The following is a 27120-nucleotide window of genomic DNA, read 5'->3' on the forward strand; positions in this document are numbered from 1 at the left end:
ACTTCAGTTTCCCAATATGTGAAATGTAATACGTATCTCATGGGTTGCGAAAATTATATAAAATTATGAATGTAAGGTACTTTGAAAATTATATAAAATTATGAATGTAAGGTACTTTGATTCTTGGTACATAGTACTCAAGAAACAATCAAACACACACACACACACACACACACAGATGCACTGCTTAAAACTCAAGGGAGGGAACAAGGCAAGAGGTAGGGAGAACAGTTTGGAGGTTGTCATACTACCTAGCAGCACAGTGATGTGGTCTGAATGGGGGAAGGAGCAGAAGGATGGAGAGATGGTAATGGAGTCACATGAGTTTCTATTTTCTTACTCTTCCCACCTCAGGTACCCTGCCTCCACCTTTTCACCAGTCTGAATCCAGTTAAATAGTTTTAACTAGACTACTTAAGACTATTTAATGGAGGAATACCCTGTTTGCAGAGAGTAAGAAAGAAAATTAGGCCGGGTGCAGTGGCTCACGCCTGTAATCCCAGCACTTTGGGAGACCAAGGCAGGCAGATCACCTGAGGTCAGGAGTTCAAAACCAGCCTGACAACATGGTGAAACCCTGTCTCTACTAAAAATATAAAAATTAGCCAGGCTTGGTGGTGCATGCCTGTAGTCTCAGCTGCTTAGCAGGCTAAGGCAGGAGAATCGCTTGAATCCGGGAAGTGGAGGTTGCGGTGAGCCAAGATCGTACCACTGTACTACAGCCTGGGCATCAGAGTGAGACTCTGCCTCAAGAAAAAAAAAGAAAAAAGAAAATGAAAGGGTGAGGCCTGTTTATAACCTAAATGACCATATGACACAGTGACAAACTTTTTTTTTTTTTTTTTTTTTTTTTTACAGAAAGCTTTTCTCAAATTCAAAATAGGGAATTTGGAACACAGAAATATGAACAGTGGATTGTTACAGTTCAGAAGGCATGCATGGTGTTCCAGATGCCAGACAAAGATGAAGAGAGCAGGATTTGTAAAGCCCTGTTTTTATATACTTCACATTTGCGGGTATGTTCCTCCTTTTAAGAGTCATATTCTGGTCGCAGCACCTACTGGGAGTGGCACCCTGGAAGCCAAGATAACAACTTCTTATCCTGTCCTCAAGAGCTTGCTTAGGAACCTTTCCAGAAAGTTCTTATGAAGCAAACTCCAAAAGTTTTCCCATTCAGCAGCATCTCAGTTTACTTTCTGAAATTTCACACTGCAGGCAACAGGACTGAAATAAAGGCTCAGATTCTATGCCTTGCCTCTAGCATTAACTGACATGGTTGGAAAAAATTGGGTGATGATGAGAGAACATTATTCCAGATACAAGACCAGTTCAGTGACAGCCATCTTTAAAGCTCAGCAAGTGGAAAGTTCTGTTGCCATGTCTTGAAGCACACATTTCTTCACCTTTGGTGACTCACCATGCTCAGAAATCAGGTTCTCTGGCTAACCAAGAAGTTAAGGAACTACAGCAACAGCTATCACCTCTGCTTATCCAGCCATTGAAAATATATTCAAATGCATTCAATTAGCATGCATTTGTAGGATTTCAGTTAGCTTAGTTGAACATTTGATGGAGGTGGTCAGGGCCATCATTTTGGAAGATGCAATGAGAATGTAGTGATGGCTTCAGATGTAAATAGAAATTAAGTGAAATGTTGGAATTATGAGGCAGGTTGATGTAGAAGTTGATTTACTTTCATTACTGTTTTTTAATTTGGATATGTGTTTTTCATGTAGTTTTTCTTTTCTAAGGTAAAATTCAATAATCCAAAGTGATGATAATTAATGTTACTAGCTAATTGAGATTTTTTTTTTTTAACACTATTTGGTTCAAAGATTTTGTTACAGAACTGTTAGAGGCCATTCATTTTTAAAAAGCTAAGTTGGAATAGATTTGAAAAGTTTTCTTAAAACTAATTCTTTAAATACAATGAATTGAACCTGAGTACAGTGAATGTGTTGGCATTGGAAGCATATTGAGACAGTTTTTACTTTCAACAGAAATATAATGATGCCCTCATTATCAGTGAGCACGCACGAGTGAAGGATGCTTTGGATTACCTGAAAGACTTCTTCAGCAATGTCCGAGCAGCAGGATTCGATGAGACTGAGCAAGATCTTACTCAGAGATTTGAAGGTGGGTGGTGTTTTCAGAGGAGGAAGCCACAGTAGCATTCTTGGTGATTGGAATGGCAAAACAAACATGTATTGTATTTAATATACATAAACTTGGGGATGCTTAGGGAGTTGTCCTGGATGTAGGAAGATGGAGATGGTAGGACTATTTAGGTTCAATGAAATCTAGTACCTATGGGAAGAGTCTGTTTCTTATACCATTCCCTATTTAGAAGAAGGAAAAACAGGATTTGCAAAGGGTGTTTCCCATATGGTTCACAGACAGTAGCATTCTTTTTGTTTAACGTTCTTTTTTAGTAATTTTATAAAGGTTTAAAAAATATGAAAAAGTGTTTTATTTAAAAAATATGAAAAAGTGTTTTAATGATATTAAAAAGACTATAATTTATGTATACTTTTGTTTTTTTTTTTGAGATGGAGTCTTGTTCTGTTGCCCAGGGTCAAGTGCAGTGGCTCAATCATGGCTTACTGCAACCTCTGCCTCCTGGACTCAGGCAATTCTCATGTCTCAGCCTCCCGAGTAGCCAGGAATACAGGTGTGTGCCACCACACCCAGCTAATTTTTGTATTTTTAGTAGAGATGGAGTTTTGCCATCTTGGCCAGATTGGTCTTGAACTCCTGACCTCAAGTGATCCACCCGCCTCTGCCTCCCCAAATGCTGGAATTACAGGCATGAGCCACTGCGCCTGGCCTATATATATTTTTACATAAAGAGGAAACCAAAATGGCACATAATCTCACCGCTGCATATGATTAAAAAATAGATATTAAACAAAAAAGCTGCTTCTCTCTGTTTTGAATTCTTTCCCCAAAGGTAATTACTGGTAATTTGGGGTTTTTTGGCCTATACCTAAGTATTTACTTACTGGTAAATACTTACTGTATATACTTACTGGTACATACGTGTAACCAGTGCTTTGCTGGTAAATATTTAACAACTCACTAGAGAAAAAAATGTATGCATGTATATGTACAAAAGCTTATTTTTTTTTTATATAGAGGAGGTATGCAACCCACAATTTATAAATAATAATAAAAATAGACTATTCTTTATTATAAAATCCACATAGCCAATTAATTCTCATAGAATGCTTTTGGTGGTTTTTGCAGATTTTTTGTATACATGGCCAACCAAGGGTTGCAATGACAAAGAAATGTGGTTCTTTCTGATATGGTTATTAGTATATAGTTTCATTAATATTAGAAGATGAAAATGAAACAACAAAGGTGTATGTTGGAACTTCACTCATTTGCCAATGATGCAAGCAATTTTTTGCTGAATTGTATAATAGTTTTTCAAAAACCGGGAGACTGTTTCTCCATATTTTGTGCTATTCACAATGTAATTGCTAAATTTAATCTGTATTATCATTTTTTTATCATGTTCATAAGTCTAAACTCTCAACATAAATTAAGCATGACATGGTGGCTTACATTTGTCACCGTGGCACTTTAGGAGGTTAAGGTGGGTAGATTACTTGAGCCCAGGAGCTGGAGATCAGTCTGGGCAGAATGGCGAAACCCCATCTCTACAAAAAATACAAAAATTAGCTGAGCGTGGTGGTATGCTCCTGTGGTCCCAGCTACTTGGGAGGCTGAGGTGGAAGGATCACCTGAGCCTGGAAGGCAGAGGTTGCAGTGAGCTGAGATTGCACCACTGGACCCCAGCTTGGGTGATAGAGTGAGTCCTTGTCTCAATCAATCAATCCAGCACTGATTTTTTGTGTTTTCTTGATTTCCATGGTATAACTGCTTCCACTGTAGTGAATTCCAGGCTACCAACAAGATGTCATTGAACTAGTGTTAAAAAGAGATGAGCAGCACATCATTCTATAGTATTTCTACCGTACAGATACAATAGATGTAACTAACCTCAAAAGCATAGATAATTGAAAAAAGTAATACAATTTAACAATTGGCCAGGCATGGTGGCTCACACCTGTAGTGCCAGCACTTTGGGAGGCTGAGATGGGTGGGCCATCTGAGGTCAGGAGTTCAAGACCAGCCTGACCAACATGGTGAAACCCCATCTTTACTAAAAATACAAAATATTAGCCAGATGTGGTGGCGCACACCTGTAATCCCAGTTACTTGAGAGGCTGAGGCAGGAGAATCGCTTGAACTCAGAAGGCAGAGGTTGCAGTGAGCCAAGTTGTACCACTGCACTCCAGCCTGAGTGACAGGAGACTCCATCTCAAGAAAAACAAACAAACAAAAAAAACAATAAAACAGAAACCACAATTGATTCCCATAGTCCCATAGTCTGGTATGATCTGGCTATAACACATCCCTGTTTTATAACTATATGTATTTTTTTTTCTTTTTTCTTTTTTTTGAGACAGAGTATCATTCTCTTTCCCAGGCTGGAGTGCAGTGGTGAGATCTTGGCTCACTGTAACCCCTGCTTCCCAGGTTCAAGTGATTCTCCTGCCTTATCCTCCTGAGGAGCTGGGATTATAGGCACCTGCCAGCATGCCCAGCTAATTTTTGTATTTTAAGTAGAGACGGGGTTTCACCATGTTGACCAGTCTAGTCTTGAACCCCTGAGGGTGATCCACCCATCTCAACCTCCCAAAGTGCTGGGATTACAGGTGTGAGCCACCCCACCCAGCCTAACTATATTTTTAAAGATGGGACCATACTGAACATAGTGTCCTTACCTTGATTTTTTTTAACCTTAAAATATTTTGGTATCATATATATCATGTACATAACTCCCTTATTAATTTTCACAGCCACATTTTATTAATATTAGATGCATAGCCCATGATCTATTGAACTGTTTTCCTATTGTTGGGCACTTAGGTTTTCTGTTTTTCTTTTATACCTTAAACAGTGGTACAGTGAAATCCTTGGAGACCTCTTCCATAATTTTCTAAATATAACTGTGTCTCAAACTTCTTAGATGTGGAATTATTGGATCAAAGGATGTGTGTGTATTATGTTTTGATAGATATTGCCAAATTGCCTCTTAAAAGGTTGTACCAACTTAAATCAGTAGTTATTACTCAAAACATTCTGGTCAAAGATGTAGAGATTAACTGTTTGAACGATAGCTAAAGGTCACAGTGTGTTCTAAATTTTTAGAATTTATTAGCCATTTATAAAATTTATAAAATGTTTCCCATTTGCAGAAAAGCTGCAGGAACTAGAAAGTGTTTCCAGGGATCCCAGCAATGAGAACCCTAAACTTGAAGACCTCTGCTTCATCTTACAAGAAGAGTACCACTTAAACCCAGAGACAATCACAATTCTCTTTGTGAAAACCAGAGCACTTGTGGATGTAAGCTTTTTTTCTCCTTGTAGATAACAAACGGACTCAGCACTGTTCATTGAAAAGATTGGGCTGGGTATGGTGGCTCACGCCTGTAATCCCAGAAGTCTGGGAAGTCGAGGCAGGAGAATTGCTTGGGCCAAGAGTTCAAGACCAGCCTGGGCAACATAGTGAAACCTCATCTCTTAAAAAAGAAAAATTAGCTGGTAGTGTGCACCTGTAATTCCAGTTACTTGGGAGGCTAAGGCTCGAGGATTGCTTGAGGCTGCAGTGATCATGACAGTGTACTCCCGCACTCCAGCCCGAGCCACAGAGGTAGAACCTGTGTCAAAGAAAAAAAAAAAGCTGTTTTCTCTCTACGGTCAGGAAACCATATATGTGTATGTGGGGGTCTGTTTTGGGGTTCTCTATTCTGTTCTGAATATATGTTTATCCTTACACTAATACTCCTCACTGTGTTTTTTGTTTGTTTGTTTGTTTCACTTAGAGACGGTCTCACTCTGTCACCTAGGCTGGAATGCAATGGCACAATTATGGCTCTCTGCACCCTCAACCTCTCAAACTCAAGCGATTCTCCCACCTCCGCCCGCTCTCCCACCATGCCTGGGACTATAGTCATGTGCCACCATGCCCAGCTAATTTATTTATTCATTTTTGTAGGGATGGGGTCTTGCTATGTTGCCTAGACTGGTCTTGAATTCCTGGCCTCACATAATCCTCCCACCTTGGCCTCCCAAAGTTTTGGAACCTGGCTTCGTGCTGTCACTATGTTAATCACTCTAATTATAAGTATTGATACTTGTAGAGCAAGCATTTCTTCCTTTCTTTACTTTTTAAATTTTAGTCATTTTATGGGTAGGTAATGATACCTCACTACAGTTTTAATTTGCATTTCACTAATGAGTAATATGGCTGAACATCTTTCTTCTGCTTATTCGCCATCTGTATCTGCCTTGGTGAGGTGTCTGTTCAGATCTTCTGGTTTGAAAAGATTGGTTTATCATCTGATTGAGTTTTTGAGAATTCTTTCTATAGTCTGACAAAAAAGTCCTCTGTCAGAAATGTGATTTGCAAATATTTTCTTCTGGTCTGTGGCTTGTCTGCTTATTCTCTTGACAGTATCTTTTGCAGATTGGAAGTTTTGAGTTTTGACAAAGTTCAGTATATCAGTTTTTTCTTTTATGGGTTTTTGCCTATGGTGGTATTATCTCTAAAAATCCTTTGCTTACCTAAGGTCACAAAGATTTTCACTATGTCGTCATCTGGAAGTGTTACAGCTTTACATTTTACATTTAGGTCTGCAGTCAATTTTAAATTAATTTTGTATAAGGTGTGAGGTATTGGTTGAGATGCTTTTTTTTTTTTCTTTTTGTATGTGGACATTCAGTTGTTCCAGTTCTGTATGTTGACAAGACTATCTTTTCTTCATTGAATTGCCTTTGTAACTTCTGAAAACATCAATTGACTATATTTGCATGGATCTGTTTCTGGATTCTCTATTTTGTTTATTGATCCATACATATACCTCTTCACCCATTCCATGCTGTCGTGATTACTGTAGCTTGATAGTAAGTCTTGAAATGGGGTGATGTGAGTCCTCCAATTTTTTTTTTAAAGGTTATTTTTAGCTATGTTCCTTTGCCTTTCTATATACATTTTTGAGGCAACTTGTCCACATCTATGAAAAAGTCTGCTGGGATTTTATTGAATCTGAACATAAAATTGAGGCTGGGCATGGTGGCTTACACCTCTAATCCCACCACTTTGGGAGGCTGAAGCGGGCGGATCACTTGAAGTCAGGAGTTTGACATCAGCCTGGCCAACATGGTGAAACCCTGTCTCTACTAAAAATACAAAAATTAGCTTAGCGTGGTGGCTTGCCCCTGTAATCATAGATACTTGGGAGACTGAGGCAGGAGAATCACTTGAACCTGGGAGGCGAAGGCTGTGGTGAGCTGAAATTGCACCACTGCACTCCAGCCCGGGCGACAGAGTGAGACTTGGTCTTGAAAAAATAAAATATTTTAAAAAATACATAAAGATAAAATTGGGGGAGAAATGACATCTTGACAATATTGAGTGTTCTAATCCATGACCATAGTATATCTCTTTCTTTATATGGCTTCCATATTAGTTATATAATGCCGAGGAACAATTACCCCAAAACTGAGTGTCTGGAAACAAGAAACATCTATTACCTTACAATATCTATGAGCCATGAATCTGGAAACAATTTAACTGGGTGTTTCTGGCTGAAGATCTCTCATGAGGCTGTAGTGAAGGTGTTGGCCATGGCTTGACTCAAGGCTTGACTGGGGGAGGTTAACTTCCAAACTCCTCTCATATGGCTGTTGGCTGAAGAGCCTCTGAGTTCACTCATGTGGGTCTCTCCACACGTCCACCTCACAGACCAGCAGATGGCTTCCCCTAGAAAGAGTGATCCCAGAGATTGAGATAGAGGGTATCTAATTTGGAAGCCACAGTCATAACTTCATCTTGGAAATGATGCCACATTGCATCTGTTGTATTTTATTCATTAAAAGCAAGTCAGTAAGTCCCCTTCACACTCAGGGGAGGGGATTACACGAGGATCTGAATACAGAAGGTGGAGATCATTGAGGGCTACCTTAAAGGTGGACTAACCGGATGTTCTTTGGTTTCTTTTATCAGTGTTTTGTCATTTTCAGCAGATTCTGCACATATTTTGTTAGCCTTATACTTAGGTATTAATTTTTTGATGCTATTATAAATGGTACTTTAAAAACTTTTTTTTTTTTTTTTTGAGACAGGGTCTCACTGTCATTGCCCAGGCTGGAGTACACTAGTGTGATCACAGCTCACTGCAGCCTCAACTTCCCTGGCTTAGGTGATTCTCCCATCTCAGCCTCCCCAGTAGCTGGGACTGCAGGTGTATACCACCACACCCAGCTAATTTTTATTTTTATTTATTTATTTAATTTTGAGACAGAGTCTCGCTCTGTCACCCAGGTCGGAGTGCAGTGGCACAACCTCGGCTCACTGCAGTCTACACCTCCCGGGTTCAAGTGATTCTCTTGCCTCAGCTTCCTGAGTAGCCGAGACCACAGGCGTGTGCCACCATGCCCAGCTAATTTTTGTATTTTTAGTAGAGACAGGCTTTTGCCATGTTGCCCAGGTTGGTCTTGAATTCCTGACCTCGTGATCCACCCACCTCAGCCTCCCAAAGTGCTGGGATTACAGGCATGAGCTACCGCACCTGGCCATCTCTAAGACATTTTTAAGAGAAAAAACAAAAGTTCAAAATAGTGGGTATGTAGAATAAGTGAGTTTAGCGTGATTGCAGGACATGAGATCAATATACATAATTCAACTGTATTTCTACATACTAGCAACAAACCACTGGAATTTCAAAAGTTTTTAAGTACTGGACACAGTGGCTCACACTTATAATCCCAGCATTTTGGGAGGCCGAGGCAGGAGAGTCACTTGAGCCCAGGCGATAGACCAAGATTCCATCTCAAAAAAAAAAAAAAAAAACACCAAAAAAGTCTTAGAGATTAAACCATATCAGGTCACAGAGATCTATGCCATTTTAGTTAATTATTACATAGAGTTCAATTCCAAAATGCTTTTTTTCTCAGGTTTGTCAGTCTGAAAACTGCACATATACTAACTTTAAATTTTTTTCTTTTTGCATGTATTTCAATATTGAATTAGTACAAATGATTTATAAGGAGTGTCCAATTGATAATTGCTTTTCATTTTCAGGCTTTAAAAAATTGGATTGAAGGAAATCCTAAACTCAGTTTTCTAAAACCTGGCATATTGACTGGACGTGGCAAAACAAATCAGAACACAGGTATTTATATATAGTGAATTAGATTTAGTGGATTATGCATTTAAGAATATGTGTGTGTGTGTGTGTGTATATATATTTCAAATTCTGTTTTAATATATTTCAATATTAAATATTGAATATTTAATAAATATAAATTTTAATATATATTTAATATATATTTCAAATTCTGTTTTAATGCTTGTATCAGTCAAGGTTTAACCAGAGAAGCAAAAGCAGTAGGTGATTATACATATATATGAGAGGCATGTGTCTCACATATGCACACATACAGAGATTTCTTGCAAGGAATTATTTTACACAATTGGGTTGGCAAAGCAAGTCTGAAGTCTGTAGGACAGGTAGTCAGGAAGGGACTATCAGGAACAGACTACAACCCCACAGGCATGAGCTATCTGGAGTCTCTGAGCTCGGAGAAGGCCTAAGCTGTCTTTTAAAAGGCTCACCTGATTAGGCAGGCCCACCTGGAATGAACTCTCTTTCTATTTGACTTAAAGTCAACTGATTAGGGACTTGAATCACATCCGTAAAATCTCTTCAGAGCTGTAGCTAAATGAATTACTGGGAACTGTTGTTTGGCCTAGCCAAGTTAATGCATCAAAAAGCCATCACAATGCTCAAACGCCAAAAACCACTCCAGTCTCTTTCCTTGTAGACATTGCCTCCTCTCATATGTCCTACAGACAAAGCCAGGGATGTTTTTTAAGTCATGCTTGAGTGCATTATTATCCTGCTCAAATTTTCAACCAATAGATTAAGATTAACTGGAAATAGAAATGTTCTGTTTCTGTTTTATTGTTATTCTTTAAGCAGTAGATATGCATAGCTTTCATGTGTATTATGTATTTTACAATTTTAAAAATTCCAAGCAGACAATTCTGAAATCCAGCTAGAGTGATCAAATGATAACAGGCTGCCTATGTTATTATCTGGGAGGATCCTAGGTGGCCTGCCCTCATCCTGACCACCTCACAGCTGTGCCCCCCACCCCTCAGTGACTGGCGCTGACAAGTCTTCCTATTTAGTGTTGTTTATAATAAGCACCCTCCCATGCCCACCCTGTCAGTCCCCAGTTATCGCCCTTGCACTTTCCCTTCATGTAATTTTTAAATATCACAAATATGAAAAGTAGATTTGGGTCTTAAAAAGTGGCTCACCAGGCTGGGCATGGTGGCTCACGCCTGTAATCCCAGCACTTTGGAAGGCTGAGGCGGGCAGATCACGAGGTCAGGCGATCAAGACCATCCTGGCTAACACAGTGACACCCTGTCTCTACTAAAAAAAAATACAAAAAAATTAGCTGGGGCTGGTGGCAGGTGCCTGTAGTCCCAGCTACTTGGGAGGCTGAGGCAGGAGAATGGCGTGAACCCGGGAGGCGGAGCTTACAGTGAGCCGAGATTGCGCCACTGCACTCCAGCCTGGGCCACAGAGAGAGACTCTGTCTCAAAAAAAAAAAAAAAAAAAAAAAAAAAAAAAGTGGCTCACCAAATGAAGTCTAACACCGTATTCTCGTGGTTGGGATTCAAAGTTCTCTGCGATCTGACTCCAACATGAGTCCTACTTGATTTTCAAACTTTGTTGTTTCTCCACACATAGACACTCAGGAAATATTTTCTTATTGGTTTGTTCATTTATTCATCCATTCATTCAACAACATTTATTTATAACTTATGCTGTGCCAGGCATTGTGCTTCTCCCATGTAGCCTTCCCCAACCTCCAAAAACTGGTAGAGATCTCCTTCTTCCACATTCCTATAGCATCCTTTCTGTGCTCATCACACTCAATTATAGCTTCCTATTTATATTTTTCTTCCACAAAATATGAGCTCCTTGTGGATAAAAATGGACCTTTTAATCATTATTTTTATCTGACAAGCCATAATTACTGAATAAATGTTTGACTGAATAGATGAATAAATTAAGAAATTAATCACGTATGATGTCTGTTCCAGAGATGCTCATTGTTTAGTAGATGATGATGGTGAAAATAAATTGTTTTGGCCATAGAAAAATATATCTCAAGATTTGGGCTGGAAATACATTAGGAAAAAATTGGAACTTTTATTTATTTTATTTTATTTTTGAGACAGAGTCTTGCTCTATTTTCCAGGCTAGAGTGCAGTGGCACGAACTCAGCTCACTGCAACCTTCCAGTTTCAAGCGATTCTCATGCCTCGGCCTCCCAAGTAGCTGGGATTACAGATGCATGCCGCCATGCCCAGCTAATTTTTGTAATTTTAGTAGGGAAAGGATTTCGCCATGTCGGCCAGGCTGGTCTTGAACTCCTGGCCTCAAGTAATCTACCACCTTCGCCTCCCAAAATGCTGGGATTACAGGTGTGAAACACCGTGCCTAGCCAGTTGGAGCTTTTATAAATTCTGTTAACTGTGAGGTGGAAATCACTGAAGTATTTTCTTCACTCAGTTTATCAGTGTGAACTCCATAGCTTTTATCGAATGGGTTAAACTTGATTTACCAGGTAATTAAGACAATTTTAGCTGAATTTGTTTCTGGTCTCATCCTCTTCCTTGCACAGTTAAGCTAGAAGAATTGTGAACAGCTTTTTTATAAAAAGCTGCATGTAAATAAGCAAAAGTTCAGTTTGCTAAATTTGTATATTTCCAAATTTCCATTTCTTAATTTCCTGTTTTGTGAAGAAGCAGGTTATCTAACATCTTCATGACTTACTTTCTTCATCTGTCAAATGGAAAAATAATAAGAGTACCTAGCTGAGAGGGTTAATGTCATTAGCAAAATCTGGCTCACTGCCTGCTTATGAATGACTCTTGAGCTAAGAATGATTTTTGTTTGAAAAGGAATATTTTATGACATGTGAAAGGCTTGTGCAATTCACATTTCATTGTCTATAAAATAATCTTTGGGGGGAACACAGTCATGACCATTCATGTATGTGTTGTCTGTGGCTGCTTTCACACTATAATGGCAGTGTTGAGTAGCTGAGACAGCATGGCCTGCAAAGCCTAAAGTATTTACTATACATCTAGCCCTTTATGGAAAAAGTTTGCCAACTCCTGGTTTAGAACAATGCCTGGCATATGGTGAGTGTTCAATATATGTTAAATGTTAGCTATTATTCACATCCAGAAGTTTTATGTAATGGTCCACAATGTTCATCATTTGTTTGGTTTTGGTTTTACTGAGAATACATGGATTCAAAAATAACAGAAAGTACGTATCTTTAAAAAAAGTATTCTGGATAAAGCAAGATCAAAAGTAAAATCAAAATAATGTTTAGAGATTGATTTTTAAGCACCTTTCTGAAAATAAAGCTGCCTGCATTTGAATTTTCATGACTTTGAATAGTAAATAATTCAAAAATCACAAGGGATCTTTTTCCACAAACTCTGAGTCCACTGCCAGCTAGGTAATGGAAAGTAATACACATTACCTTCCTCTACCTGCCTGAGGTGGGTCTGCCCAGTGAGCAGTGAGTGGAGATCAGGTGATTCTACTAATAGACAAACGTAGATGTCTTTAGGATCCACACAGTTTGAAGTGTGCATATTGTTTGAGCCACCATTTTGGGTGTCCGCCATGATCACACAAACTGGGTAATTATCACATCCGAACTTCACACCGTATTCAGACAATTTAAATTTAGCCTCCACTATCATAGGATATTAGAAGGCAGTATGTGGTTGTTTTAGTCAAGATGCTTTCTTTTCCCCAATTAACAGAAACCCACTTAGGCTAGTCTAAGCACAAGGGGGTGTAGCTGCTACAGGGATAATTGGGTCTACCATAGAACTCACAGTCCGGAAGTGCACTCGGGCTTTGTGGACAATTGCAACTGGGACTGGAAATTTTTCTGAATCCTGCACATCTGCTTCATAGTTTCCTTTTACAGATTGCTCTCTCTGCTTCTCCATTCATGACTGCCCCACACCTTCCTGATTTACTACCTGTCTCCAAATCCCAATTTCAGATTCCAAGAGGGAAGAATTGCATTGGCCCAACATAGTTCAAATGTTTATTTCAGTCCAGTAGCTGCAGCCAGGAACAGGCTGTGTGTAAATCAGGGTAATCTGATTGCTCTAACAGACAACCCCCATGATCTCAGGGGCAGGGCAAAATAAAAGTTATACCTCACACTCACAGGTGTAGGGAGGTAGGGGTGGGGGCTCTGCTCACTTACGCTCCCAAGTATAGATAGGTAGGGGTGGGGGCTCTGCTCCATCCTCTTCCACTTACTGTAGGGACCCAGGCTCTTTCCTTATTATGGCTCACAGGGGGTCTCTAAGTCCTCTACTGTGACCTTATCATCCATTGATGAGAAATAACAAGAACATGGACAATTTTTAGGGGTCTGGTTTGGAAGATACACACATGACCTCTGCCTACATGCCATTAGTGACAGGTTAGATTGGGAAGTATAATTCAGCTGTGTGCCCCCAGCAGGAGAAAGAAACAGGATTGGTGAGCAGACAGCATTGCCTTTTTCATAGAGAAACATAATACAACTGTATTGTGGGTGGGTGTGGCAGAAAATGATTTAGTTTGTGTATGGGGAGGCCGACACCCCAACAGTGCACACTATTAGGGTCTTAAACTGAAGTTCAAGGTCCAACACTGCTGATAGCTAGCTTGTCAGCTTACCTTACTTCTGGAACCTCAAGCCCCTTCATTTGTGTCTTTATTTTATTTTTTGAGATAGTCTCATTCTGTTGCCCAGGCTGGAGTGTAGTAGCGCCATCATGGCTCACTGCAGCCTCAACTTCCCTGGCTCAGGTGATTCTCTTACCTAAGCCTCCTGAGTAGCTGGGACTACAGGTGTGTGCCACCATACCCAGCTAATTCTTAAATTTTTTTGTAGAGATGGGTTCTCCCTGTGTTAACCAGGCTGATTTCAAACTCCTATGCTCAAGTGATTCACCTGCCTTGGCCTCCCAAAGTGTTATGACTACAGGCGTGAGCCACGCCTGGCACGGCCCTCATTTGTTAAGGGGAATCGGAACACTTACTCGTTGACCTATAGGGCTTTATGATGATATCACTCTGGTGAGAAGACGTGAAAATGTTTTGTCAGCTATAAATTCTTACACACATGTAAAGGTGTTACAATTAGCTGTTGATATTTCTGCAAACAAGTGTGTTTCTTAGATAATATGGCTAAAGCCATACAACCAATAAGTCCCCCAGAGCTGGGATTTGAACTCAGTCTTGTGGCAGAGTCTAAGCGTTAGATGCCACCCTAAATGTCCCTTCTGAAACAGCCATAGAAACAGACCCCACTGCCTAGGTGTGTTGTGAGATCATGGATATAAAGTACTTATCACAGTACTTGGCATGTAATAAGCATTCCATAATTAGTAACTGTTTTTTTCAAGGGGGAAATTCCCTCTTTGGTGAGTTGTATAACGCCCTCTTACTCTGACACAGGAATGACCCTCCCAGCACAGAAGTGTATATTGGAAGCATTCAAAGTCAATGGAGATCACAATATTCTGATTGCCACCTCAGTTGCTGATGAAGGCATTGACATTGCACAGTGCAATCTTGTCATCCTGTATGAGTATGTGGGCAATGTCATCAAAATGATCCAAACCAGAGGTAAGAGAAGCTTTGAGACCATTCCTACATGGATTCTGTTTTGACTGATTTGTAAGTGTATGTGTCATTCTGGCCTTTCTCTTTACTGAGCCATGGTTGAGTATGTAAACAATGGCACAGTGCACTTTAGTATCATTGGCCTTCGAGGTGGCTACAGTTTTGTTCACTAACATAAACTCTACTTTGATTCTTACAATGATGCTGCTCACTTGCCTGGCATTGACTGATATATTTATGGAAGAATAATTCCAACTTGGATTGAAGCTTTGCCAGTCAACCTGTAGACCTTTCATGGTGGTGCTGGTGGGCTGAAGGGCCCCCTGTATTCAAGAAGGGATACTCCACAGTTCTTCTGCCCCACCTGGACTAGACTAGTCTCCTAACTAGTCTTCCCTCCTTTTTCCTTTTCTTCTTCCAATTTCCATAAGTACAGCTATCATACTAATTTTCCTGAAAAACAGCTGTGATCATGTCACTTCCTTGTATTGAAACGCCAGTGGTTCCCCAATTTACTTGATGCTAAAGTTTCCAAAATCCAGCACCCATTTCTTTCCAACTTTATTATCCATTCTTCCCTTTTGTTCATTATCCACTTCCGCCAACCTGACTTCATTTATTGCTTGTTGAAGGAACTGCTCAGGTACTGCTACTCTTCATTTTACCTCTTCCCCTGCCTCCATATCATCTGACCCTAATCCTCCTAGCTGGTAAAAATCTCTCTTTGGAATATATAAAGCCTGTAACCCTTTATATCTATCTTTGTAATAACACTTAAAATTTTCCACCTATGTTTTGCTGGTTATGAAGAGATCTTATTTCCTCATTGTCTAGAAGGTTCTCGAAGGAGGGCCTGTTTATTGCTCATCTTAGAGCCATCACAGTGTCATACTGGGGGTTCATGTAGATAGGTCTTGCTCTGTCACCCAGGTTAGAGTGCAGTGGTGTAATTCTAGCTCACTGCAACTTCAAACTCCTGGGTTCAAGCAGTGCTGCCTCATGAGTTCACTCTTTAATAGCTCAACTTTCCTGGGAAGTGGGATTCAGTGAACCAAAGTTGAATTTTAGGACTACCTCTATCTGTTTACCTATTTGCAGATTATATCAGAGCTTTAAGTCAAAAACACCAACTAAAATATTTATTTTCTGATAGGCAGAGGAAGAGCAAGAGGTAGCAAGTGCTTCCTTCTGACTAGTAATGCTGGTGTAATTGAAAAAGAACAAATAAACATGTACAAAGAAAAAATGATGAATGACTGTATTTTACACCTTCAGACATGGGATGAAGCAGTATTTAGGGAAAAGGTAAGTCTATGTTATTCTTTCAGCATCTGACTATAAATAACTATCAGGGAAGGTGAGGATGGTTGGTACCTTTTATCATATTGCTTAGAGTGTTACAACAAAAAGTTTATACTTAGCGAATATTAACTTCATTCTGTTTTTAAGTGTCAATGAGTTTAGATTATATTTAATAGTGCTAATAACTGAAGTTATGTTTTCAGATCTAAAAGGCAAATTGAGCTAGGATTTCTGTAGTTGACAGTTCATCTCAAGGACTATATCCTAATACTGAAAACAACAGCTCTTCTTAGTCTCTTCCTTAAATCTCTCTCTCTCCAATGAGTCCTCAGAGAAAAGCTCCTAGGTCATGATGCAGGTATTGGAATGTCTTTTTATAGCTGTGGACAATCATATATACCTTGGAGTGGCATACCTATTCAGATCAACTTCTTAGTGTAATAACCTTCATTCCATTGTAATTTCCATAACACAGAAGCATGAAATCAGATTGGAGAAAGTCAAGAAACACATACCTACACTTTCTCCAGACCCATTGCAGAGATTTACATAGGCTCAGAATCTCTGGAAGCATGGTCACTGCAGGGCTAGGGGAGAGCTTTAACACTAGAATCCATGGTTCAAATCCCAGTTCTGTCACTTGCAAGATGTGTGACCTCAGGCAGTTGCTCTGTCTTTTAAATAATCGATCTCCTCGTGTAAAAAGTGGGGGACATAATAGTATTTAATTCCCAGGGTGGTCATGAGGATAAATGAGATGTATGCATTGTATCTCTTAGTGCCTGGCATAAAATACATGCCCAAGAAATGAGAGCTGTTATTGGATAGACATGTGAGACATAGTTTAACTTCATGAAGATGAACCTTACAGTTTAATAGACCAACTCCATAGTGTCTATAATTTTAAAAAGTCATAATCTCTGTGCTCCAAAAAGTATTGACAATCAGTTATCGAAAGCAGATTAACACTTTAGTACACAAATCACAACTTTGTCAGTGTTTACTAATCTAAAAAACATTTTTCTTCCTAAAGCTGGGAGATTAAGTTATCCAGAACCACGTCTTCCACATTTTCAGTGAGGAGAATTGCAGGGAAATTACGTAGTTCCTCCCTTAGTTTTACTGGGGATGGGATTCTCTTTTCACTGAGACACCTTTCCATTTTGTAAAATATATTGCCAAAACATGTTTTAAAACCACGAGTTTTAATAACCATGGCATAATGTTTATCTCTTCTCCTAGGTGACAGGCTACTTAGACTCATGTGACAGAAGCAATAGAGTAAAAGTCTGTTGAGGAAGAGAGAGGCTAGACCAGATGTAGGCATTCTTTTGTAGCCAGCACACCAGGATAAGGAGTGGGGTGAGGAGGAAATGGGTTACATATCTGTTGAATCAGGCTGTGTAATAGCATTTGGGGTTCCCCTAACACCTACAGACATAGGCAGAGATGGTAGGGAACAAGAAGCCCTATAACCAGTGTAGCTGGGAGTTACTGGCAGCCGGGAGGCCTGAGTTGTGTTGGTATCCCTGTCCTATAATACATGACCAGGCCCAGCTGCCCTGTTCAAAGGGGAAGGATTTGCTTTCAAAGGCTTAGTAAAGGCCGGGTGCGGTGGCTCACGCCTGTAATCCCAGCACTTTGGGAGCCCGAGGCGGGTGGATCCCGAGGTCAGGAGATTGAGACTACGGTGAAACCCCATCTGTACTAAAAATACAAAAAATTAGCCAGGTGCGGTGGTGGGTGCCTGTAGTCCCAGCTACTTGGGAGGCTGAGGCAGGAGAATGGCGTGAACCAGGGAGGCGGAGCTTGCAGTGAGCTGAGATCACACCACTGCACTCCAGCCTGGGCAACACAGTGAGACTCTGTCTAAAAAAAAAAAAAAAAAGGCTTAGTAAAAGTATAATGAGGTAGGGAAAATCTTATATTCTTAAAACTAAAGGGAATTATGGTTCTAGGGGTGAGCCCCCCTTTTGTGGGTGCTTTGATAAGGGTTTGGGGTTTGGGTTTGAGCATCCTGGTCCCTATATATGGGTTTTAATGGAAGGAAGGAACTCTGCAGAAGAGAGGGCAAAAGCTTGGAGCTCTTTAGGGCAATCTGCAAGAACAGGAAAGGGAGACGGAGGAGCAGAGAGTACTGGGAGACTGCTTTCTTCCCCAGCGCCCCAGCTGTACTGTCCCTTGTCTGCGTGTGGCCTGCTGTCACTAGAGCACTCCCCATCCCCCGCCCCAGAATTCTCTGGTCACTCTGCAGCCATCTTAACATGTAGACAGCCCAGAGGTATCCAAGAACTGATTTCCATGGTGGACGCTTCAGGATTTGGTGGTGTTTCATTCTGGAGGAATAAGGATGAAGGGTCTGGCAGTTGTGGTTGTGAAGGTTTATTTGAAATCAAAATGAGGAAGCTGCTTTTCTTTCCTCATGAAGCAGAGAACAAAGATGGGATGAAAGAAAGTTCATTTTGAACAAAGAACTTCCAACATGCGTACCCATGACTACACATAATTAAGATAGTTTGCTTTTCTCCACCTCCGTGTGGAGCTAGGCTTCTTTTTTTAGGTTGTATGGGTGAAGGTCAGTATGCCATAGACTTATGATTGGTTGAGCCTCTTTACCCAGTTATTGATTTTTACTTAGTTTTAAGTATAGCTGTAATAGTTTTAGCTTATTAGGATTTATACCTATTGCCTAGAGTAACACTTAAAATATTTGAGATTATTAGTATTTAATTGAATTTCAGTATATAATTGAATACCATTATAAGTGAATTTTTTAAAAACTTGGATGCCTGAAAGGCAAGGTTATATTTTCACCTTCTTTCCTGGTAACCTCTATTCTGCTTAAGTAGTGATTAGAACCATATCTGAAAAAACTAATTAAAAAAGAAAATTAAAATTGCTCATAGGAAAATGTGTATCATATAACCCAGGTATTTCAAATCTAGAAATTTGTCCAAAGGGAAATAATGGGATATAATGTAGCAGTTTTACAACAGTGAAAAATTGGATTAAAAACAGGAGGCCTGAACACCCTTTATTTTTACAAAAATAATGAAGATAATTTCAGGTGGGATGGGGCAAGAAGTGGGGAAGGGGAAATCACGTTTGGTTTTTAGTTTTAAAATTATTTATTTCTTATTTATTTTTTTGAGACAGGGTCTCACTCTGTCTCCCAGGCTGGAGTGCAGTGGCGTGATCTTGGCTCACTGCAATCTCAGCCTCCCAAGTAGCTAGGACTACAGGTGTGTGCCACCACGCATCATTAATTTTTGTATTTTTAGTAGAGATGGTCTCTACAGCCCAGGCTGGTCTTGAACTCTAGACTCAAGTGATATGTCAGCCTTGGCCTCCCAAAGTGTCGGGATTACAGGCTGGGATTATAGGCATGAGCTACTGTGCCCAGCCAGTATATTTGGTTTTTTAAATCAAAACATTCTAGGTCTAGCTGGGCATGATGGCTCACGCCTATAGTCCCAGCTACATGGGAGGATCATTTAAGCCCAAGAGTTCAAGTCCAGCCAGGGCAACGTAGTAGGAATCTATCTCAAAAAGCGGGGGTAGGGGAAAGGAAGCCGGGTGTGGTGGCTTACACATGTAATACCAGCACTTTGGGAGGCCAAGGTGGGTGGATAACCCGAGGTCAGGAGTTCAAGACCAGCCTAGCCAACATGGTGAAACCCCATCTCTACTAAAAATACAAAAATTAGCTGGATGTGGTGGCACCTGCCTGTAATCCCAGCTACTTGGGAGGCTGAGGCAGGAGAATCACTTGAACCCAGGAGAATCACTTGAACCCAGGAGTCGGAGGTTGCAGTGAGCTGAGATTGTGCCACTGTACTCCAGCCTGGGTGACAAAGTGAGACTGTCTCAAAAAAAAAAAAAAAAAAAAAAAAAAAATCTAAATTTTTTTTTATATAAAGCAAATTTGAATTTGAAGTGGTATGGGAATCAGATTATCTATGTATGATCAGTAACCAACTAAAAGATATAAGGGGGAGGGAGATTTCCATTCACAGTGACAATAACTGCAGCTCATGCATGTAGAACACTGACTCTCCACTAGTCCCTGCAAATGCTTTACTTACATCAATAGGCTTTACAGCAATCCATATAGTAGTGCCTCCTATGTCATTTTATAGGCAGGAAACTGAGACTTGAATAGCTTCAGTGCCAGTAGATCACACAGCTAGTTCATGGCAGAGTTGGTAGAGCCCATCTGTTTAACCATTACATCTACCAGCCTAATCAGAAAAGTTTGAAGCAGAAATGAGGACAAATAAATTTTACTGGGAGATATTAAGATAAAAGAAATGCCATGCTCTTGAATGACTGAATATTTTAAACATGTGCATTCATCCCAAATTCGCTTATTCATGTATCACAAACCATATTGAAAGCATAAATATACTTTTAATTTGATAAAATGGTTCTAGAGTTTATATAAAATAATAGATGAAAATAGCTATATTTCTAGAAAAATTAAAATGGGGGTAGCTAGTTGTTTTGTATTGATAAGGCAATCCCTAATGAATGGAGATTGCCTTATCAATACAAAACTACAAGCCACCCCATTACAACATTTTCATGGCTCTTAGCATAAGACTAGCCTAACAGAGGGAGGCAACGCTGATGGGCATTTACCCTGTGCTGGGCAGGCCTGAGCAGTCATAAGCTCATGTTATCTCCTGACAGTCCATGAAGCAGATGCTATCGTCCCATTTTGTATGTAAAGAAACGAGGCGCTTCCCCAAAATGACGTAGCTGCTAAGTGACAGGGACGCTATTTGCATCTAGGCTGTCTGGATCCACCTGGGACACTTGAAAGCATAGTCTGATATAGAGAGGCGCCACCATAAACCAGTGGGACGGACAGAATCTTCCATAGAAGACATGGAGGAAATCTGTGTTCTTTCTTCCTTCATGATGTTTCAGGGTTCCTTTTATCATTTCTTCTGTTTAGAAAACTTCCTTTAGCCAATATTTTAGGGTAAATCTGCTGATGACAGATTCTCAGTGTTCCTTCATCTGAGAATGTCTTCATTTCTTCCTTATTTTTGAAGGTGGCATCTTGCTGAGTCTAGGGTTCTGGGATGGACTGTTCTTTTCTTTCAGCATTTAAAAAATATTGTGCCACTTCCAGGTAGCCTCCATTGTTTCTAATGACAAATCTCCTGTTATTCAGACCGATTTCCCCCTATGGGTAAGATGTCTTTTTTTTTTTCCTCTGACTGCTTTCAAGATTTTTTTCTTCAGTTTTCATAAGTTTAATTATAACATGTCTCAGAGTGTTTTTTGAAGGTGTTTATCCTGTTTGGAGCTTGTTCAGCTTCTTGAATCTTGGTTGATGTAGCTTGTTAAATTTGGGATATATTTGGCTGTTATTTCTTTGAATACTTTTTAAGCCCTGCTCTTCTCTCCTTGCAGAACTCCAGTGCCATGACATCGTTTTTTATAGTCCTACAGGTCCTTGAGACTTTGCTTCCCCCGCCGCCCAGTGTATTTTGTTGTTGTTTAGATTGGGTAATTTCTGTTGTACTTTCAGATCACTGACTCTTTTCTTTGTCCCTTCCATTCTGCCACGGAAAGCCCATCCATTGACCTTTTTATTTTGGTTGTATCTTTCAGTTCTAAACTTTGTCTTCCATTTCATTGTTGAACCTTTATGTTTTCTCTTTATGTTTCAAAAGTATTTATAATTGTCCATCGAAGCATCTTTATTAGGGGCTTTAAAATCTTTCTCATCTCAGTGTTGGCATCTATGATTTTTTTTTTTCATTCAGTTTGAGATCTATTTATTGGTATGAAGAGTTTTATACTATCATGTCCATGGTTCTAAGTTGGACCATGTTCTTAGCCAAGGACTAGATTTTGAATTAGAATACAATCATACTACACATATGCAACAATATTCCCTGTGGCTGAAGGGGAGAGAGAAAAAAGGTTTTAGATGTTGAGGGCTGTATTAGTCTGTTTTTATGCCACTGACAAAGACATACCTGAGATTGGGAAAACAAAGAGGTTTAATTGGACTTACAGTTCCACATGGCTGGGGAGGCCTCAGAATCATGGTGGGAGGCAGAAGGCACTTCTTACATGGCAGCAGCAGGAGAAAAATGAGGAAGAAGCAAAAGTGGAAACCCCTGATAAACCCATCAGATCTCGTGAGACTTATTCACTATCATAAGAATAGCACAGGAAAGACTGGCCCCCATGATTCAATTACCTCTCCCTGGGTCCGTCCCATAACACACGGGAATTCTGGAAGATGAAAACAATTCAAGTTGAGATTTGGGTAAGGATACAGCCAAACCGTATCAGGGGCTCTTCTGCCTGCTGTATCACTCATTGGGTTTGTGCCTGCAAATGGATATAATTATGCCTGAAACAGTGCATATTGTATATCTGGTACAGGTTTTGCTTTTTTTCAAGTTTTGCAAAACACTGAAGTAGAAAGCATGGTTCACATGACTATTCTATGGACATCTTTAGTGCTTTTATGAGCATTTTTGATGAAGAAATTGAAAGACTAGTTGGAGGCCACAATTAAACATTGACTAATATTAAGTTAGGAGAACCAATAAAATCTGTGATTTTACCAAGTCAGGTACCATATGTTCATGGAAGTTGTATATGAATGATTGTATATGTGCATGTATATGTATATATCTGTGCCTGTTTCTCTCTATATGTGTTATACTCAAATTATATTTGAGGTCTTTATTTTTGCATTAGATTCTGCATATACAGACTCATGAAAAATTAATCAGAGATAGTCAAGAAAAACCAAAACCTGTACCTGATAAGGAAAATAAAAAACTGCTCTGCGGAAAGTGCAAAGCCTTGGTATGTTACACAGCTGACATAAGAGTGATAGAGGTAAGCTGCCTTTTTACAAAGTGCCTGGTCATGTTTTAGCACTAGCTAAAGCTTACTGTCGGTGAAATATTTATAGTAAAACTCTATTATTTCCATTGCTATTGTGGCCATGATCTGTGTATTTGAAAAAAAAGCTAAGAAGTGAAAAAGAAATACTAAATGTTCAATAATAAATAGTTTTTGGCCAGGCATAGTGGCTCACACCTGTAATCCAAACACTTTGGGAGGCCGAGGTGGGTAAATCACAAGGTCAGGAGTTCGAGACCAGCCCGGCCAACATGATGAAACCCTGTCTCTACTAAAAATACAAAAATTAGCTGGGCGTAGGGGCAGGCGGCTGTAATTTTAGCTACTCGGGAGACTGAGGCAGGAGAATTGCTTGAACCCAGGAGGCAGAGGTTGCAGTGAGCCGAAATCACGCCATTCCACTCCAGCCCAGGTGACAGAGAGATTCCGTCACAAAAAAAAAATAAAAAAAAAAAAAAAAAAGCTGGGCATGGTAGCAAGAGCCTGTAGTTCCAGCTACTCAGGAGGCTAGGTGGGCTGATTGTTTGAACTTGAGAGATCAAGGCTGCAGTAAGCCATGATTGCACCACTGCACTCTAGTCTGGATGACAGAGTAAGACCCTGGCTCAAAAAAAGAAAAAAATAGTTTTAAAACATTGCTGTACAGCCACTTAATATTACACAGCCATTTAAAAAAAAGCCATTAAAGTGGTCAGGCCGAGCATGGTGGCTCATGCCTTTAATCCCAGTACTTTGAGGCAGGTGGATCACCTGAGGTCAGGAGTTCGAGACCAGCCTGGCCAACATGGCAAAACCCTCTCTCTACTAAAAATACAAAAATAAGCTGGGCATGGTGGTGGGCACCTGTAATCCCAGCTACTCAGGAGGCTGAGGCAGGAGAATCACTTGAACCCAGGAGGCGGAGGTTGCAGTGAGCTGATGTCGCACCACTGCACTCTAGCCTGGGTGACAGAGCAAGACTCTGTCTCAAAAAAAAAAAAAAAAAAAAAAAAAAAAAGTCATGCTACATGCAATGAAGTGTCCTGGATTAGCTCCTGGAACAGATAAAGGATATGACTAGAGAAAGAGTGGTAAAATCTGTAGTTTAGATAATAGTAATGTACTGATGTTAATATCTTGGTTTTGACAAATGTATTGTGGTATATGAAATGTTAGCATTTGGGGAAACTGGGCAAAGGGTATGCAGAAATCTTCTGGGATATCTTTGCAATTTTTCTGTAAATCTAAAATTGTTCCAAAGTAAAGTTTATTTTAAAGATTATGAAGTTTATGTAGTATAATGAAAAACTGCTTACAAACTAATGTGGAAAAAAGTAACCAGAACACAAAATTATAAAGATGCTACTTTATAGCTGTGTGAAACAGCAGCAAATACCATTGTCACTGTCAAGAAAAAGTCAAAAAACTTACCTTTCTACAGAAAAACAAAGGCTAGGGGAACTATACCAAAATGTATTAATATTTTGGTGGTGAGATTCCATGATCTTTTTCTCTTTCCCTAGTACTTTATGTTTTCCAAACATTCCTTTTGGGCTATGGATCACTTCTATAATGAAGAAAATATATCCTTATTTGTAAAATGTGACATCTGAAGGTTGGCTTTCTATTGCAGCCTTATATTTTGTTCTTAAAACTTTCAGAAAAAGGGTTAGAAAAATCTCCAAAGAGAAATGTGGGGTATAACTGTCTTGCATGTGGGGTTACGGTGGAGGGGCTGGGCTGGCTCAGATGAGGAGTTATTACTTCAGGGTGTTCCATTCATCTTCAGAAAGCAGAAATCTCTCATCAGCTCAGCTGTTTGGGCAAAAAGCATATTAGGAGTCATATTGCTAAGTTCCCTTACCTTTCTAAGTCTGCTTCTTTAGCGTAAAAGGTCCTTTTAGCTCCAATTTGGGTGATTATTCTACTAAAAATGGCCCTTTTAGACCCTATGTTTTCCTGAGGGACTAGTATGTTGGATCTGCATTTGTTTGAGCCGTTTACTCTAAAGTTGACTCTAGGTGGGGCCTGTGAACACGTTAGTCCCTGACCTTCTTCAATTGCACCTTGACCTTGGTCATTTTCCCTGTATCCTTTGGATTGTGCCTGCTAGGGCCACTGGTGAACTTCAGCTTCACAGATTTTCAACAAACATCGCTTGTGTTTTTGAATAATAAGTATCTACCTTCAGAAGCTGGGTTACCTGGGTCTTTCTTAATCTTCCTCTCTATGAGGTGCCCAGTGTCCTCACTTGCAACACTACCCTGCCTGTAGAAGGGAGTCAGGTGCATGGATCGTCCTCTGGACTTTAGGTGAATCCATATTTGTTTTCCTCCAATTGTAAAATAAGTGAGACCCACCTATTCTTCATCTCAGATTATTGTGGAGTTCTCTTTTTTTTTTTTTTTAAATCACAATTATGTACTGGTTCTAATGTTCTCTTTTGTGTGTTATTCCATCCCTTTATCTGTAGGAATGCCATTACACTGTGCTTGGAGATGCTTTTAAGGAATGCTTTGTGAGGAGACCACATCCCAAGCCAAAGAAGTTTTCAAATTTTGATAAAAGAGAAAAGATATTCTGTGCCCGACAGAACTGCAGCCATGACTGGGGAATCCATATGAAGTACAAGACATTTGAGATTCCAGTTATAAAAATTGAAAGTTTTGTGGTGGAGGATATTGCAACTGGAGTTCAGACACTGTACTCGAAGTGGAAGGACTTTCATTTTGAGAAGATACCATTTGATCCAGCAGAAATGGCCAAATGATATCAGGGCCTCAATCTTCAGCTACAGGGAATGAGTAACTTTGAGTGGAGAAGAAACAAACATAGTGGGTATAATCATGGATCGCTTGTACGCCTGTGAAAATATTTTTTAAAAATATCTTTAACAGTTTGTATTATATTATATATGCAAAGCACACATGAGTGAATCACAGCACTGAATATTTTGTAGGCCAACAGAGCTCTTAGTACTTGGGAAAAATTTAAAAGCCTCATTTCTAGCTTTCTTTTTAGAGTAACTGCCAACAAACACACAGTAATCACTCTGTACACACCGGGATAGATGAATGAATGGAATGTTGGGAATTTTTATCTCCTTTTTTCTCCTTAACCTACTGTACATTGGCTTTTGCCATTAACAATCTACTGAAATTGTTCTTTTGAAGGTTACCAGTGACTCTGGTTGCCAAATCCACTGGGCACTTCTTGACCTTCTATTTGACCTCTGCACATTTGGCCCTGTTGAGCACTCTTCTTGAAACTGTCCCTGGGCTCTTCTCTCTTCTAGTTCTAGTCTAGTCTTTTTTATTGAGTCCTCCTCTTTGCTGATCCCTTAAGGGTTGGTAATTCCAAGGGTTCAATATATATACATGTATATACTGTAAATATGTATATATAACTATTATACATACATACAGGTATGTATATGTAATGGTTATATGTACTCATGTTCCCTGTGTAGCAACATGTGGTACGGCTACACAGAGAACATGAGTACATAAAGCCATTTTTATGCTCACTACTAAAAGCTGTCCACTCTAGAGTTGCTGTATGTAGCAATGTGTGTCCACTCTACAGTGGACAGCTTCTAGTAGTGAGCATAAAAATGATAAAATATTTCTTGAAAACTTAGTTTACTATATATCTTGCCCTATTAATATGTTCTCTTAATATGTGCCATTGTTCTCTTTGACGATTTTCCTTTAATGGTTGATGTTCAACACCTGGACTGAATGTCTGTTCTCAGATCCCTTGGATGTTACAGGTGAGGCAGTCTGACTGTCCTTTCTACTTGAAAGATTAGAATATGTATCCAAATGGCATTCATGTGTCACTTAGCAAGGTTTGCTCATGCTTCAAAGAGCTTAGTTTGCGGTTTTTCTAGACATGGAAGCAAGTGCCTGAGTTCCCTGGAGATCAACGGGATGAGGTGTTCCAGCCGCCTCCCTCTCCATGCAATCTAGTGAGCAATGGTGCAGGCAGGGAGCCAGAGAAACTTGCCAGTTATATAACTTCTCTTTGGCTTTTCTTCATCTATAAAACAAGGATAATACTGAACTGTAAGGGTTAGTGGAGAGTTTTTAATTAAAAGAATGTGTGAAATGTACATGACACA

General features: G+C 39.7%; 1 protein-coding gene across 1 annotated transcript in view; it reads left to right on the plus strand.

Annotated features, from left to right (window-relative positions):
- RIGI (RNA sensor RIG-I) overlaps window positions 1–25883 on the plus strand; it is a 71499-nt gene extending 45616 nt beyond the window's left edge. The window contains exons 11-18 of the mRNA XM_050760754.1: window positions 859–1016; window positions 2001–2136; window positions 5271–5419; window positions 9158–9248; window positions 14646–14816; window positions 15967–16118; window positions 22848–22991; window positions 25471–25883. Of these exons, the coding sequence (XP_050616711.1) occupies window positions 859–1016; window positions 2001–2136; window positions 5271–5419; window positions 9158–9248; window positions 14646–14816; window positions 15967–16118; window positions 22848–22991; window positions 25471–25767 (1298 nt within the window). The 3' untranslated portion in view covers window positions 25768–25883. The remainder of the gene's footprint in view (window positions 1–858; window positions 1017–2000; window positions 2137–5270; window positions 5420–9157; window positions 9249–14645; window positions 14817–15966; window positions 16119–22847; window positions 22992–25470) is intronic.
- The last annotated feature ends 1237 nt before the right edge of the window (window positions 25884–27120 follow it).

The sequence above is a fragment of the Macaca thibetana genome, chromosome 15 (genome assembly GCF_024542745.1).
Source record: "Macaca thibetana thibetana isolate TM-01 chromosome 15, ASM2454274v1, whole genome shotgun sequence".
Lineage (NCBI taxonomy): Eukaryota > Metazoa > Chordata > Mammalia > Primates > Cercopithecidae > Macaca > Macaca thibetana.